This window comes from Empidonax traillii, unplaced genomic scaffold (genome assembly GCF_003031625.1).
Source record: "Empidonax traillii isolate 1590-97213 ecotype Southwest subspecies unplaced genomic scaffold, ASM303162v1 scaffold275:size1536655, whole genome shotgun sequence".
In the NCBI taxonomy this organism is placed as follows: domain Eukaryota; kingdom Metazoa; phylum Chordata; class Aves; order Passeriformes; family Tyrannidae; genus Empidonax; species Empidonax traillii.
In genome coordinates this window covers 1,435,500-1,451,761 of record NW_020955468.1, presented here as the reverse complement: position 1 = coordinate 1,451,761, position 16,262 = coordinate 1,435,500, and the positions used below count along the sequence as shown (strand labels likewise).

Genomic DNA, 16,262 nt, shown 5'->3' with positions numbered 1-16,262 from the left:
TGACAGAGACCCAAGCTGTGGGCTTCTGAAGCCGAGGACAGCTTTATGAGGGTTACCACTGCCTCTGAACTAATTTCCATCTCCAGTGTGCATTAAAATTTTGTCAAAATACCCAAACATATTTATAAACTGTGTTATTATAAAAAAAGGTCACAATATAGACAAGGCAAAAAAAAAAAAAAAACCAAATGTGTAAACTATTTTTTTTTAGTGTTTGGAAGTAGTCAGACACTCAGGCTAGCTGAAAGAAATGACTGCTCCTTTATTTTCTTACTGGCTCTATACCTGATCAGCTCCATATGGCTAAAACATTGAACTTCTCCAAGACTCTCAGTGTTCTCATAATTCAAATCAGCGTAACAAGACTTACTTGTTATATGGTGGTTTTCAAACCTGCAGGAAAAATAAAATGTGCAGAAGCACCACTTTTATTTCAGGTCCATGAGCAGTAGCATGTCAATTTGTGACAACATGGAATATAGAGAAACATGTCCTGGATAAGATACTGTATGTAATTTCTCAACACTGTTCTCTTTTCACAGTCCTTTCACAGCTTCATTCTGTGTAGACAGTGCAGTCTGCCAAAAAATTTGAATGCAAATATCCTAAAGCTATCCTAATAAAAAGTTCCTGAGCAAGTCTATAATATAGATAATGTATATAGCAACATCTACCGTCCAAAATAGCTGTTGGCACTTTTGAGCAGAAGTGTTTCTGATTGTTTCTATCATGTCAGCCCTAACCAGTTAAAAGCCATAATAAATTTTGAAAATCCATTTATTTTGTTGGAAAAAAACCACTAGATTATATTTTGCTATTTGGTATAATACATGACCTATTTTCTAGAGACGAGACTTTGGTTATCTTCAGAAGGGTACACCCAAAACCAATCAGGTTTGCAGCCTCTGAAGAATCTCAGAGCTCGATTACCAAATACCCCAGTGGCACTGATCATGCTCTCTCCACTCATCTCTCTGATCTGCTGACCACAGTGCATGTCACAGCCCCACCTTGAACGTTTCCTGATACTTCAGGAGTGACTCATACATCCTTGCGACTTTCCCTGAAAGCAGATTTTGTCACTTTTCTGTGCCTCGGGAGTTTCACAAAGCCCACTTACCCAGTTTGTAGTGAAGACCTGGAAATGACCCCATAAAAACCTAGCTCAGATCCCACTATCGCTTTAATTCTTACTGGCTTCAGAAAGAGCTGGATTTATCTCCTCAGATCTGATTCACAGTTCACAGAAGTCAACAGAAAATCTCCTCACACTGGTGTCAGCCGCTCTTGGAGTACTTCAGTGAACAGAATTTTGTTCTCCAAACAGACCTGAAGCAGATGTAAATTACAGAGCAAAAGTTGAAAAATGCAGATCACATTAGTTTTCCTAATGTAATTTCACATAGCTGGTGTATGTAGGGCTTGGTGATCAAAAACTTTCTTTTTGCTATATGGCAGAGTCAGTAATGTGCTTGAAGCATTTAAATTATAATTTGTCTGACCTGTAATCATGATTCAATAAGAGTAAACCACAACTAGCCTACACTGCACTGCCTAATCAGCGTTCAGCTATTTGATAAGAGGAGGTATCTCCAACAGTTGACAAAATTATCCTGTTTATAACCAATACTGGAGGCCTTACCTTTAAAGCTGTGGGCTGAGGCAAGTTAATATAGAATAGCCATAGAATAAGGTCATATATTCCAGCACAAAGAGTTAAAATTGCCACAAAAGTTACAAAGAATACACTGCCTCCCAACCCCACCGACACCAAGATACCTGTGTAATAAAGCTACTGCAATACTCAGGCCCTTGTATCTGTTTAGCCACAAGCCTGCTTTACTGGCTCTGATTCTACAAAGAAACTTCCCTCAACTGGGAAAGAGGCTAAGATCAACACTATCGTGAATGGTCCCTCATTTCCATTGTCTTGCTGGGAAACAACATCATGCAGAGCAACTCCCCTTCAAAAATACTGAGCAACATTTAAACAACAATTTTTTCAGATTTGGAAACCCAGTGAAATCATACATCTTGAGCTCCTTATTAGATCCTTCAAACTGGAGCCAAATTAAGTGCCATACTACAAAAGCAACATGATGCATCTATCACTGCACCACAGTTACGGTACAACTTTCTGTAAGTAATAACTCACACTTTGCACATTTAAGAGCCAAAACCCACTGTAAGAGGCTTTAGGCCACACAAAAACTTAAGACCATTCAACCCCTTAGATGCTAAAGGTTATGGCTATTTTTTTGTACATTGACAAGAAAAAAAATACCTGTATGGTATCTGGAGGTGGTTGTAGAAGCTGGGCTGCTTTCAGCAGTAGCCACTCCGCGGTTTCAAGATTGCAGAGGGAGGCTTGGATTTTTAAAACTAGGCACAAAGGTTTGTCTATACAGAACAAGGAACAGGAGGAGAAGGAGGATTAGCATGCACCCAGCCTGTTCTGTTCTTCTACCTTTAAGCATTTGGAAGAAAAAAAAATAAGAAAAGAGGGCAAAAGGATATAATAAAATTTATTGTTCCTTATTATTAAGGCTTACGTTGTTAGGCTTGGCAATTTGATAACAAGATAACTCTTCTCATCTTGAACAAACTGGTATATTTACATAGAAAATGAGCTTACAGTAAGGCAGGCATTTCTGAGCCTATTGATCCTGCTCGTCTTTCTGAAAAACCTTGACCATCACTTGGCAGCAGCAATACAAGACGTCCGTACCTGAGACTTCAGTCTTTCAAGTTTTCATATTGCTAGGATCAGGTTTTTGAGTCTTTGACAAGTGTATCAGAAGAATATAAGAAACCACAAAAAAACACAAAGAGAACCAATATAAATGCTGCAAAACACTAATTTGGGCTGTACCAGGAGCAAATCCAAAGAACTTGGACCCATTTGAGACAGCACCCACTAGATCGCAGCAGGGCACTGGATACAAAACACAAAACCAGATACAACACAAACACAAGCTGCGCACAGAGACAGAACCACAAAGATAGCTCACCTGCACTTTCATTTCAAAACTTGTAAAGTTTCATTAACTGAGGTCTGCCTGTACAAAAGCAGCAACATGTTTTTATTGTACAGTGAACTGTTAAGAGGAAGTCCTTGAAAATGCTTTGAAAATGCTGTTTATTTCTTATACATGCAGGAATAGACTTAAAGGGATGTCATTCTGTTTTTTTCCTGAACTAAAATAACTTGTTTTTCTCAGGTAATAATATATCTTTCAGAAAGATCTATGCATATTTTTTAACTGACTTTATAAACTCAAGCTTCAGAAAATATTTCCAGTGTAGCATATCTTTTGTCTTCCATTTTGGCATTGCTTTTACTCTTTGGAAAGCCATTTTAAAGCCTTTAGCAGGCTTTCGCGTGTTTCCTTCTCAGCAACCTCGCAGGGCTCTGGCACTACCTCCCATTTTGTAAGTTCCCACAAAGCTGTGCTGCTCAGAGACAAAGCACCCAGGACTACTTTTTCCTGAACAAGGAAATGCGGATATTGCAGCACCAAGAGCGACTCTTCGGAACAGCCTACCCTAAGGTAGAAAGACCTACTGGGTATAAGAAAAAGGAAAATAAATAACCAGCATAAAGATCCTTACGAAATAGCTCATTTTATACAGATAAGAGTTCTGATTTTGAAGATAACTGAGGAATTATCAGGAGCTACGTCCAACACAGAGCAGCTCACAGAGCACCCCCGGACGCGAACACCACTCACTATGGAGTGTGAGCATTCTCTGCTGGCTCTCAGATCGCAGAAGGGGGAGAGGAGACACCCCCCGCCGCCCTACCGAGGGAAGATCCCGGCGGCCGCGGGGCGAGGGCAGGGACCTCGGGGCGGCCGCCCCAGCGCGCTGAAAGTCAGCGGCGAGCGCGGGAAGCCCCGCGCCGGGGGGGGGGGGGGGGGGGGGGGGGGGGCCCCCCCGGGGGGGGGGGGGGGGGGGGGGGGCTCTGCTCCCCCTGCCCGTGTGTCACCGCGCAAACACGCCCGGGAGCTCCCTCGATGACTAACAGTTTCCACTCGGCGGCGGGGGCAGGTGTCCCTCGGCTCCCCGCCGCGGCCCCGTCCCGCCGCCCCACACGGCGCGGGTGGGGCGGTTTCGCAGCCCTTTTACCGGGCACAGCCACGCCTGGGGACGCCCCTCGCTGCGCTGCTCCCCCTCCCCATTCCGCCGAAGAGGCTCCATTTGGGCCGGGTCGGGAGTGGTTCCCGCCCTGCCCCATCCAGTTTCGCTCAGGTGCGGGGGGAGGAGGGGGTGGCGGTGGTTTAATGCGCGCCCGGCTGGCCCAGGAGGAGGAGCCGCCGCCGCCCCCCGCGCGTCCCAGGTGTAACCGGAGCCGGGAGGGCGCGGCGCAGCCACCACCACCTGCGGAACCTGTCGGGCGGCTCACTCTGCTGCGCCGCCGCTGCCGCGCACGCACCGCTCCCTGTCCGCCCGCGTCCCCGAGGACTTTCCCCTGGCCTCCCCGCCCGCCCCAGCCATGAAGCCGCTCTGCGGGGCTGCGCTCCTGCTCCTGCTGTTCTGCGCCGCCGCCTGTGCCCAGCAGAACTGTGAGTACCCGCATCCCTCCGTCCGCTCTGCGCCCCGCTCACGACGGGTTTCCCCCGCCCCGGGACCCCTCACTGTCCCTCCTGCCCCTCACTGTCCGCGGGGCCGCCCCGGTGGCGCAACAAAGTTGCTCCCCCCCCACACCTCTACCAGACGTGCGGGGAGGGAGCAGGAGCGACCGATCCGCGCCCCTTTGCCCCCAACCCGAGGGGAGTCCTGACGTTTCGAGGGAAGCCCTCGCCCCGTTTTCCCGGAGGGAGGGCTAGGGGCCAGGTGGGAAGCGGTCACACCACGCCCGGGCGGCGAGGGGAGGCTTTGTCTGTCCTTCCCGGCTCCAGGCGGCAGGGCGCGGGCGGCGGTGCCCGGCTCCCTGCCTGCCGTGCCTGCTCACGACTGCGCTTCTTTTCTAGCGTGTATCTGCGAGAAGAACAAGCGTGTCAGCAACTGCAGGGTGGACAATGGGCGCTGCTTGTGCGACGCCGTCGGCTCCGGCATCACCGTGTACTGCGACACCCGTGAGTAAAAAGGGCACGGTGGGGAGGCAGAGCGCCAGGATATAGGTGAAAATGACCCTTGAATCCTCAGCAAATAATGGTAGTGAGGAATGAATGCTTCTCCCTGGCCTTCTGGATCAAGTGGCGATGGAAGATAAGCCTTTAGGGTTCCTCCCCTGTGAGTTCTGTAGAAGTGTATTGATGCAGGCTCCCCCTTCTGCTCTCTATTCGTTCTCCAGTGGCAAGGATTTCTCAAAGATGAATATTTAGCTTCCTTGCGAGCACATATCATCAGTTTTCCTACAAATCTAGAGGGAAAAGAGCCTTGTCTCAAGACCTTACTCTAGGTTCGAGCTCAGCTAAGCTGTAAGTGAGCCTCTAGCTGTAAAAAATGGAAGCTGCAAGTCCGAAGGCTGGACTTCTTAGGCCTTTGTCTTGAGAGGCTGACATACCCCAGTTGTATTGTCTTTATGCACCATCTACAGGTTAGACACCTGCTCTTCCATGTAATGGCTTCAGTCTGGTTGCTGCTGATGTAACCTTGTGTTTCTGCGGCCTAAGAGCTCTGTTCTGGACATGCGTGGTCTGATGCTGCATAACGTGACTTTCTGGTTATTTTTAGTGACTCCAAAATGCCTGTTGATGAAAGCAGAAGTGATGGGCTCAAAATCAGGGCGTCGTGAGAAACCAAAAGATGCGTTTGAAGATACTGATGGCCTTTATGATCCTGAGTGTGAAAACAGTGGTGCTTTCAAGGCAAAGCAGTGCAATGGAACAACCTGTTGGTGTGTGAATACAGCTGGTGTTAGAAGAACTGACAAACATGATGCAGACTTGAAATGCAATCAATTAGTCAGAACGATGTAAGTCTTTCAACAGGGTGTGCTGTGACTTGAAAACATTCCTGTATGAGGCTCTGCCTTGTGTGAATGATGTGCTGGGGATGAATGAAGATGGAGCAATAAGCACTTGGTTACTGCCTTTTTTTTTATTTTTTTCTTCAGAAACAAGGAGACATTGAAGGAGTTTAGAAGGGATTTTGCTTGCTTTGTTTTTATCTCACTGCTCTGTTTTTTAACCTGGGGTTAGATTTTTTTGGTATGCATTTTGTAGGCGCGTGCTTTAAGAATATTCATTGTACTTCAGGTGGATCATCATTGAAATGAAACATGCTGAGAGAAATACTCCTCTGAATGCTGAATCTTTAAAGAAGTAAGTGATGATTGTAAGATGTTGTGGCATGTCTGCATGCTCTACTAGATACCTAGTGTAATTCTAAACAATTGTTTAAAAGCATTGCAAAACTAATGAACTCACTTGTAAGTCATGTGAGAAGTGAACTACGAATTCTTCATTGAAATGCTTTAATTTTTTATGGGAAACAAATTAACTGCTAATGAGATTAGCTTCCATTTAAAATTGATTTCTACGTTCTTTTTTTCCTTAAGTCAATATACTAAAGGAAATGGAAGGTGATAGGTGAAACTGGCTAGAAAGTAAACTGACAAAGATGGCAGAGGGGCTACATAGAAGTAGCAGGAGGAAAACAACAGTTTAGCTATTTTGCCTGAAACAAAATCCTACTTGCCTCTATAAGAGGTCATATAGCACAAAAGATATGCTTGTAGTTATTAGATATTCCCCTTTCTGGAACAAAAGCTGCTGCCCTCCAGCTCCTCTTCTGTGTAACACTGCAGTTGTGTATGTGTTTATTTTTCAGTAAGTGCATCTTCATTGTTAAGAGGTAACTGTAGAGTGTACTGCGTTTGGCTGGTATGGGGTTAACTTTCTAGGTACCAGTTTGTATGGTGCTGTGTTTTAGACCAGTGACCAAAACACTGCTGATAAGTCCCCAGTGTTTTAGGTGTTAGTGAACAGTGCTTATGTAATGTCAAGACCTTCTCAGACTCTCGGCTCTGCCGCCCCAGAGAGTAGGTTGGAGGTGGGCAAGAGGCTGGGAGGGGGACAGGGCTGACCTGAATTCACTGAAGAAATAACCCATATTGTACGTCATGCTCAGCAGTAAATCTGGGGGAAAGTTTACAAAGTAGCCATTGCTCAGAGATTGGCTGGACATTGATCTGCTAGTGCTAAGTGATTGCTTTTGCATCACTTGGGTTTGTTTCTTTTCCCCGCCCAACCCTTTCACTTACCGGACTGTCTTTATTTTGACCCTTGAGGGTTTTTTTCCTTAGTTTTGTCCTGCTGATTCTTTTCCCAATCATGCCAAGGGGGAAGTGAGTGAGAGACTAGGTAAATATTTAGCTGCTGGCTGGGGTTCACCCCTCCCCAGAGAGACTGCAGGAAAAAAACGAGTACACTGATCTTCTCTGCTTCTGAAATTTGTATGTGTAAAATGATACTGTTTTTAACACCTATGGCTTTAACATCCTTACAGGTTCTTCAAGGATACAATTACCAATCGTTATTTGCTGGATGGACGCTATATAACTAATGTTTTGGTAAGAGACACATAATTTTTAGTAAAGTACCATAGTTTTATTTTGCTGTGAGTAATTTTGAAAACTTTTGTTTGACTAATGCAGTAGATCATGACTCTTATTAGAAGCTCTCAAAGTAGTGACACTTATAAAGCAGTTAGCAAATAGCTGTATCTGAACTGAATGCTGAGAAATTACGCTGTTCTCGTTAGTCTGTAGATGAATTCTTACCTTGCTTCCGTAAAAAACATGGAATTTGAATCATACCGTAAACAGTTGGTTTGAGATTAAGTATTATAAACTTGATTCAGGATGTGGGTTCATGAGCTGGATCATAATATTTTGCTAGGCTTTAAACTCCTTCTAAATACCACACTCTGTGTTTTGCAGTATGAAAAGCCTTACATTACTATTGATCTGAAGCAAAATTCCTCAGACAAATATTCCGGAGGTGTGGATATAGCTGATGTGGCCTACTACTTTGAAAAAGATGTAAGTGTGCCACGGGTGAAGTCTGCCAGAGGCTGGCTGTGTGTGTTGCACTGCATTCAAGAGTTTGGTTGTGTACAGGCTGTTGTACACAATATTGCAGGGCCTGGATAAATGCCTGCTACGATGTGAACTAGCAAGTCTCTTCTTTCCTATCGGTTTTTAGGTAAAAGGTGACTCCATCTTTCACAATAACAGACTGAATGTCAGCATTGATAACGAAGCACTGAAGCTTGAGAAGACAGTGGTCTACTACGTTGATGAAATAGCACCAGAGTTTTCCATGAAGTCTCTGACTCCTGGCGTGATTGCTGTCATTGTTGTAGTTGTGTTAGCAATAGTTGCTGCAATTGTTGTTCTGGTAAGTTCTAGCAAAGCTGCCAACAGTGCAATTTGGGAAGTAATAATGTACCAGGGTAATTGGATGCTGATAGAAATAGTCTCCCTCTCTAAATTGGCTAGCTTCTTCAGACTTGGGAGGTGGGAAACTGATGATGGGCGTACTGTCACTTTAAAGTTACAATTGAAGGGTGTCACCTGAAAAACAAGTATGGGGAACAATTCATTGAGATTAAGAAAGTACCTCCTGCTCTAAAAGTACTTGAGACTCACAGACAACCTCTTTTGTACCTCACTTGGGAAGGACAGCTTCAAGTTTTGTGTTTTAAAGTCAAAACCAGATTAAATCGAGGTTAAAAAAAAATTGTGTTCTCTTACAGGTCCTCACAAGGAGAAGGAAAGGGAAGTACGTGAAAGCTGAGGTAATTAATTTCTGTTTATGGTGTTCATACGGGGAGGAGGCTGACCAGAATCCAGAAACTCCTGAGTTTGGTGTAGGTTCAAAGCTTGCTTTGGGTGCTACAGAATGTGTTCAAGGAGACTGAAAGTATTCACATTCTGTAGCTAGTTTTCACATCTGTTGTTCTGTTCTACTTCCAATGGGAACTGGTGATGTGCTGTTTCCTAGGTCTGGGGGGTGGGGTGCACTTCTGATAGCAAGTACTACTTTACATATCTATAGCAAGGGGTTGTACAATCCACAGGAAATACTGATAGTCTTGTTCTGTAATGAAGACCTTTACTGAGGTATTTGCATGCAGTTTGCAGTTTCTATTGAAGAGCTATTTTCCAATGGAATAGAAAATGGTGCTTCACACCAAGTGTGGAGCCTTTTGTAAAGTAATTCAAACAATGTTGTAGCTAAATAGAAAGGTCTGCTTCATGTACACACCCTAAATAGTGCTTTTTTCTTAACAAAAAAAAATTGGTGGTTTTGGCATGGTTGATACTGTTCGTGTTGCATCAAATGCATTTGCTAATGAAAATCCGAGCTGCTAAATCCCGCTGATTCTTGAGTCTTGACGTTGAGAAGTAGCACAGCTGTTGATTTCCCTCTACCTCCTCCCCTCCAGGTGAAGGAAATGAATGAAATGCATAGAGGACTGAATGCTTAATGAAAACAACCGAAGACAAGTAAGATTCAAAAAAGAAGACAACAAACGTCATTGGAGGCATGGATCTTAACTCTTAAAAGTTTCCTTCTGAAAGGGAGGCAGTTGTGCTCACTCAATGATTGGTAAAACAGACAAGATTGGTAACAATGCTTTTACTATTTGTTGACTGAAATGCCCCGTCTTACTCAAGTCAAACTTAACTATTGCTCCCTGATTTTATTTTTTTATGATGATAAAATGAATTGTCACCTGCTGTTACTAGGGTTTTGGAGCATACATGCTTAAATGGATATTTTACCCTTGTGGGAGTTTTGTTGAAAATGATTGTGTAGCCATGTTGTAATGAAACTGTCTCCTGTATAACTAAACATAATGGTTTTTATGGCAGTTTGTACATATTTGAAGTTGCTGTAACTTTTTTATGACTTGAATTAATAAAACTTTGAAACAGGCTTCTACTTCCATGTTGAAATGATGATCTGCTAAGTTATCATGCTTACAAATTCGTAGTTTAATATTTCCTTAAAGGAAGCAACCTCAGCATAGGTGAAAATATCCTAGAACTCCAATTAGCATTTTGTATTGGCCATCTAATATCTAAATAGCATGATAGTTTTTCTTGAAACTGTGAAAAGCACGCAACAGGAGTGAAATGAAATACCGATTGTTGCATAAAAAGTCAAGATGCTGAGAATGTAGTAATTTCAGGAATGCATAGACTGCTCTTTCAAATGCTGTGTAAGTATTTAAAATAAGCCTCTAATCTAGAACATCTCTGGTGTAGGGTTGGGGGTGGGCAGGTTTGGCATCTGATGGTGGAGCTGGGGAAGAGCAATTTACACCATTACCGTGATTCGCTAAGCTGTCCATTGCAAAGCTGTTGCACAGCAAGAAGCTGTTTCTGCTTTTGTTCACTGTCCTGGAGGCAGACCAGACTTATACAGGTTGTCTCCCTCGTAGTGCCTTGGACAAGAGAGCTTGCTTTGGCTGTCAGTAATCTGTGTCACGTATGTTGGCTAGAAATCCATCCAGCATATCTGATTTATAAAGGAAATGCTGTAACTCCTGTTGCCAAAGAAATAATGAGATGCAAGATAAGGAACTGAATGACAAACCTTGTTACTAATGTGGTGTTTGTTTTGACCCCCACTGCCTAAAACGGATAAAGTAGGATAAAGTGAGAGGATATTTTATGTACTGTTCATAAAATTAAATGTGAAGCATACCCTATCTGTGTGCCTGGCAGATACAGCAGGGAAGTTGCTGAACTGTGTTGATGTACCTCTGTCATAGCTCACCAGGATGCCTTCTACCTGTCAACAAGGTGGTACCCAACACACTTGTGTTGCTGTGTTGGATACTGTACAAAAGTCCTGCAGTGGGGGGGTTACTGGAGTGTTTTGCAGCCTGTTCCAGCAGCTGTCAGTGGTAACTTCTGTTGGGCAGGCTCTCCTCCTGCTGATACATGCTACTCCCTTTCTGCCCAGGTATTTATGGGCGGTCTGCTGAGGTACGATGAGTTTTGTACAATTCTGTAAGCTGTTAAATAAATAAAGCCAAGTTTTCAGTAAGTTTGTCTTGTGATGAGTCCATGTGTTTTATTGTCTTCCCCAATGCTTCTGTGTCAATATTCTCTTAACTCCCTTAAATGCCTGCAATATGGTATCTTTGCCACTTTTTTCTTCTTCCTAAGATCCCGATGCCATTGTTTTCTCTTCTCCTCCCCTCCCTACCCTCACCATCCCCACTGCAACCACGGGTTTGGCCTGTGGGATGGAAAGAGATGTGTGCTGTGGCTGGGCTGGAGCTGCACATGTGCTGACTTGACTGGACTGGCTGGTATGTACCTGCTGTGTGGCCTGGACCTTGTCCCAGCCCGTTTGTTTGAACAGCATTTTCTCCCTACTTTTCCCACACTAGAGGAAGGCATTTAGATACTTTTCAGGTTTTTTTACCTAATGGAGTTTTTGTGTTAGATATGCAGCTTAATGTTTCGATATTGTCTTCTGGTCAAATTTGTCTGAAAGTAGCCAAGGGGTTAGAAACCCGCAAAGTTTACAGAAATGAAGTAAAAAAATAAAATTTTAGCTATATCCACATCTGAAGGGAATGTTTTTTATCTGTTTCTAAACTCAGTTACTATGGTACAAACATGATGCTGCTCAGCTCTCAAAATTATGATTAGCAATAGGGTTTTTCCTTAGTTTCCTATTATAAATAGTTTTATTGACCTTTATATTGGCTTTTATGTTGTTCTGTTTTGTTTACTAAACACTGCATTTGTCCAATAGTCTGGATGTATAACAGTGTGTATTCACAGGGAAATGGAAATTTACGAGGTGGGGGGAAAGACCTGAAAAATTAGTATTATTTACCAATTACATCATTGGTATCCTCCAGGTTACTGTGTTTTATAGTTGTTTTTTTATAGCTAGAGGAGACTAATGTGCTGGAATAAAAAAAAAAAAAAGCTACTATAAGATAGTGTCAACTCTCTGCATATGCATGTAATATTTCTTCTCATATATAGAGAACTTTTTTTAACTGCTGGCAAAAAATAATTGCTATTGAAAAATAATACAATATTAAATAGCAAAATACTGAGTGTTCTCTATTTTGATACCTGGAAAACCTTCAGTAAAGTTAAGTGAGTTTCCTGTAAAAGAAAGCAATAGAACTTAAATGACTACTAGTCACTGCATCAATTTTTAACTAGGTAAATATTCTGATGCTTCCATTTGTCTTATTCATTAACTACCTTACGTGAAGGAGCATATTTTTTAAATGTGAGATATCATGTTTCCCCTCTTTTAATGTAATGTCAATTGTGAAAAAGCACATGAAGGGCAGACTGAAGATTTATTAAGTAATTTGAGACTGGATAAGTGAGATTTTTTGTTTCAGAGAAGGGATGGACACAAACTGTGCCAGAAACCCTAGTAATAATATTTATCCTAGTGCCTATGTACAGCATGGGAAAATAGTGTTTGTATAGGCAAGTGCAAACCTATTACTTCCTTGTGAATTATTACATTAGTAAATATATATTATTATTACTGCTGAGTAAAATTAAATATATGTTTATGCAAATACGATGAAAGACTTTTTTAGAAGAGGGTATGCAAATAATGTCTTTGAGAGAGAATGACCAATAAAGTCTACTTCTTCCGAAACCTAAATAATCCTGAAGTGCAGTTTCCACAACTACAAAATGAAAGGTCAGCATTGCATGTGCAGGGTCTGTTGACAGTACTGTCCTTATTACTTTCCTGAACAGTCAGAGTAAGTTTGGTAAGAGAAATAACATTGTTTGTGAACCATGTTATTTATATCCTCGCCTGCTGGACTTTGATCACTAAAATATAGAGTGAGTTTGGATTACAGACTGTTTGAAATAGCCTGAAAAACATTCTAGGCAAGTAAAAATGCTACCAGCTCCGCTGCTCCCATTTTATACCTGGTAGTTAGTGAATTCTAGCAGCTCCCAGGAGAGGCTGCAGGCTGGTATTACTAAGGTCCATCGCTGGGCATACAGGCAGTCAGGTGCACTGCAGGGGTGCCTTGTATGTTGGGGAGAGTTGGGCCCAAAATTGAAGAGTTTTATGAACTTTGCTAAAACCTTTGTCCTCCTTGGCTTAGCAGTGACATGCGACGGCAGGCACACTCAAGGGAAAGGGTAGTGAATGACAAGGAGGTGATGTCTAATGTTAGAGGATACACTGACCAGCTTATAATAGTGTGTAAAAGCTTCACACATGTAAGAAGTGTTTATTTCTCTACTATCTCCTAAGCACACTGCAGAATTCTTAAGCATTCAGGTGCCTGCCAAGTAGAGCATGGCTGTGCCAAATCTGAGTGAAAAGAGTACACAGAAGAAAGTTAAAAGGTTCTTTACAGGGCAACAGCCACACTTTCTGTTTTCAAACTTACATTATCTAAATATTCTTATCTTGTTAGTGTTCTCTTAAGTCTCTGCTGCACTGTATGTGTGCACATATAGATACACATCAGTTTAACAACCCAGTTTTCTGGTGATATCTCCACCAACTTGGAAGCATTAGAGATGCCAATGATCACACTTGTATACTAGTTCATCCCTGGTGAAAAAGAATTGGGTGGTTTGTTTTTTTTCCTGTAGAGATATTAAAGCACATCCATTTTCCTAACTGAAAAGCCATTGCAACTTTTCTCTGTATGCCACTTATGCATAAAAAGGCAACGAAGTTAATTAAGGTCTAGATTAGCATCCATTTTCCATCTGCCATGGGTGTAACAATTAAAGCCATCTTCTCATTCCTGTCGCTCCCGGTAGGCAAGAGGGAAAGCAGGAAGGGTTCTGTTACCTACATTATGGTGAAGCAAGCAAGCCTGGCAACAGGGAATCGGTCCCCACTCAAAGTTAGACCTGTGGGGATCAGCTGGTGCACTGCTGGAGCTACCCAGGAAGAACAAGTGGGACAAAGAAAATGGCAGAAGCTCGAAGGAAAGGTGATCAGTCCTGTGAAGTTTTGTGCAAGGGATGTCACAATATAAATGTTTTTCACGGGTTGTGGTCACCAGGCTAAGAGCGTTAGCGGCCAATCGGGGTGGAGGCTTTAGGCAGATGAGAGCCTGCCTTGAGCAAACTGCTGAATGAGGAGGTGTAACCAGCCCAGGGGAGAGAGAGGGAAACGCTTCAACATGCAGCAATTACAGCTTAGCAGACATTACCTCCTTTGAAGGTGATAATGAGCTCCCTGGAGTCCACCTCCTCTCCAGCTGTTTGTACAGGACACTCTTCTTCTTTTCCTATCTTCTGCCTTATCTCTATGTAACCATCCATGTGTAAGTGTACAAAGACAAGCAGTCTCTCAGCTATTAAAAGTGTGGGTTTTAAGCTGACCTGGTATTATTGCTTCTTGACAAGGCTGCCTGATGCTGTGAGAGGGTTATGTCTTTGCTAAATGACAATTATTTAGGTTGTTTTTGCCTATGTGAGCACTGCTGCGAGCAAACTCTTTTGGTGAAGCATCAGACCGGATTAGCCACTTCTAAATGAGCTGTCATTTTTCCAAGTGCTATGGAGAGAAGAGGAAGATTTTGGGCAACTACAGATCTGCCAAAGCTCTAGTAAACTGCTTTCCTCCTTCCTCCCTAAGTCGAATGAAGGCGGATGGACTTTCTCTTTGCCACAAGAACTGCCTGTGGTCATTCAGCAAATGTACTTACAGAAGGGTGTTGAAGGCTTTTTCTGGAAAAGCTGTTACCTCAGGGATACAGGACTGGAGTTTGAGGGGGGAAGGCTGAAGTGGGGATAGGAAGCCAAGGCAAGCCCTGGGCAGGAATGTGGCTGAGGTGGGAACACAAAAGTGTTCCCTGGAGTGGAAGAGGCTGCACATGGCAATACCTTCAGAGTGAGTTATTAGAGTGGCCCAGTGGAAAAAGGGTAGTGTGAAAACTTGAAGTAGTTCTTACGTGGGTATCTGAGGGCCTTTTGGAAAGTATCTACGGACACTAATATTAAAGAGGAGCACGATGATTCCCTGAGTAGAAAGAAGGGAGAAGTCAGGTGAGAAATCTAGAAAAAGAGGTCCCAAAAGCATTCCAAAGCTGGAAACAGAGGTGGGCTGGGAGGAAGAAAGGAAGGATGGCAGATGATTTTCAAGAAGCTGATGAACATAGGGTGGAAATGAGAGAGAAAGCTGTGGTATGCAAACAAAGGGACACTCTGTAACAGCAAGGTACACAAACCAGAAGAAAGGATAACATTTATGCAAGAAATGCTGAGACATGTAAAATATAAGATGTGTTTTATCTGTAGGTGATAAGGTGCAGGCAGCTGGATTGGGACACAAGAAAAATGGTTTAGAACTGACTGGAAAGGTGAAAAGCACTGCAAGGCAAGAGGAGTTTCCAAAAAGACTCGATTTAGCTGATGAAACATGGAATTTCTCTTTATTCTTTCACAAGAGTCACTAAATGAAAGTTTGTCACCTATGCTGTTTCTATTCCTTTGTGTCTTTACAGCACAAGGAAAAAGAGGCAAACAAACAAAAAAGGAAATTGCTTAGGAAAAATCAAAACCCTGAAGCATTCTGGGCACAGGAACCACACTGCAGTCAGCACTGAGTGCTGCCAGGCAGTCAGTGCCCTTTCTGTCCCTGGGTAACCCTGTGTAAATGGGAGTCAAGTCTAGGGTTTTTTTTTGGCATTTATCATATTCCTGGTGCTGCCTGGAAGGAGTGAGCCCTTCTTGTAGGATGGGCAAGAGCAGCTTTGTGTTTGCCAGAGGAGGCATGTGGGGTCTCTGGGCACCATTCCTGCTGTAAGGGAAGCAGGGCCTGTCCCCCACGGTCCCTGCCTGCTGGCAGTCTGACTGAACAGGGTGACAGCCCTGCTCTCGGGCTGTTTTACAGCATTTGCCTCCTGGCAGCCTATGAAGCAGCTCAGCTCACTGAGCCCTGGGGGCCTCCAGGCCCAGGGGACACTCTCCTCCTCAGTGACACCTCGGCAGGGCTGCCAGGAGCACACTGGTTGTCCAGCATTAGGTTGGACATCAGGAGGAACTTCTTCACAGAAAGGGTGATCAGACATTTGCGCGGGCTGCGCAGGGAGGTGGTGGAGCCACGGTCACTGGAAGCGTTTAGGGAGAGACCGGACGTGGGCACTCAGTGCCATGGCCTAGCTGACATGGTGGTGTTCAGTCATAGGTTGCAGTTGATTATCGCAGAGGTCATTTCCAACCTCACTAACTTTGTGATTCTGAGATGGAGGCAGCACCGCCCCCGGCGCTGCCCTCCCGCGGCCCTGCCCGAGCCCCGCGGGTTCGCCGTTGCCATGTG

General features: G+C 43.7%; 1 protein-coding gene across 1 annotated transcript; it reads left to right on the top strand.

Moving 5' to 3' along the window:
- The first annotated feature begins 4,428 nt into the window (after window positions 1-4,428).
- EPCAM (epithelial cell adhesion molecule) lies at window positions 4,429-10,995 on the top strand. Its single transcript, XM_027889906.1, has 9 exons — window positions 4,429-4,565; window positions 4,974-5,078; window positions 5,680-5,920; window positions 6,204-6,269; window positions 7,456-7,519; window positions 7,889-7,990; window positions 8,154-8,348; window positions 8,707-8,748; window positions 9,400-10,995. Exons 1-9 carry the CDS (start codon window positions 4,496-4,498, stop codon window positions 9,439-9,441), a joined length of 927 nt encoding a protein of 308 aa, XP_027745707.1. The 5' UTR covers window positions 4,429-4,495; the 3' UTR covers window positions 9,442-10,995.
- The last annotated feature ends 5,267 nt before the right edge of the window (window positions 10,996-16,262 follow it).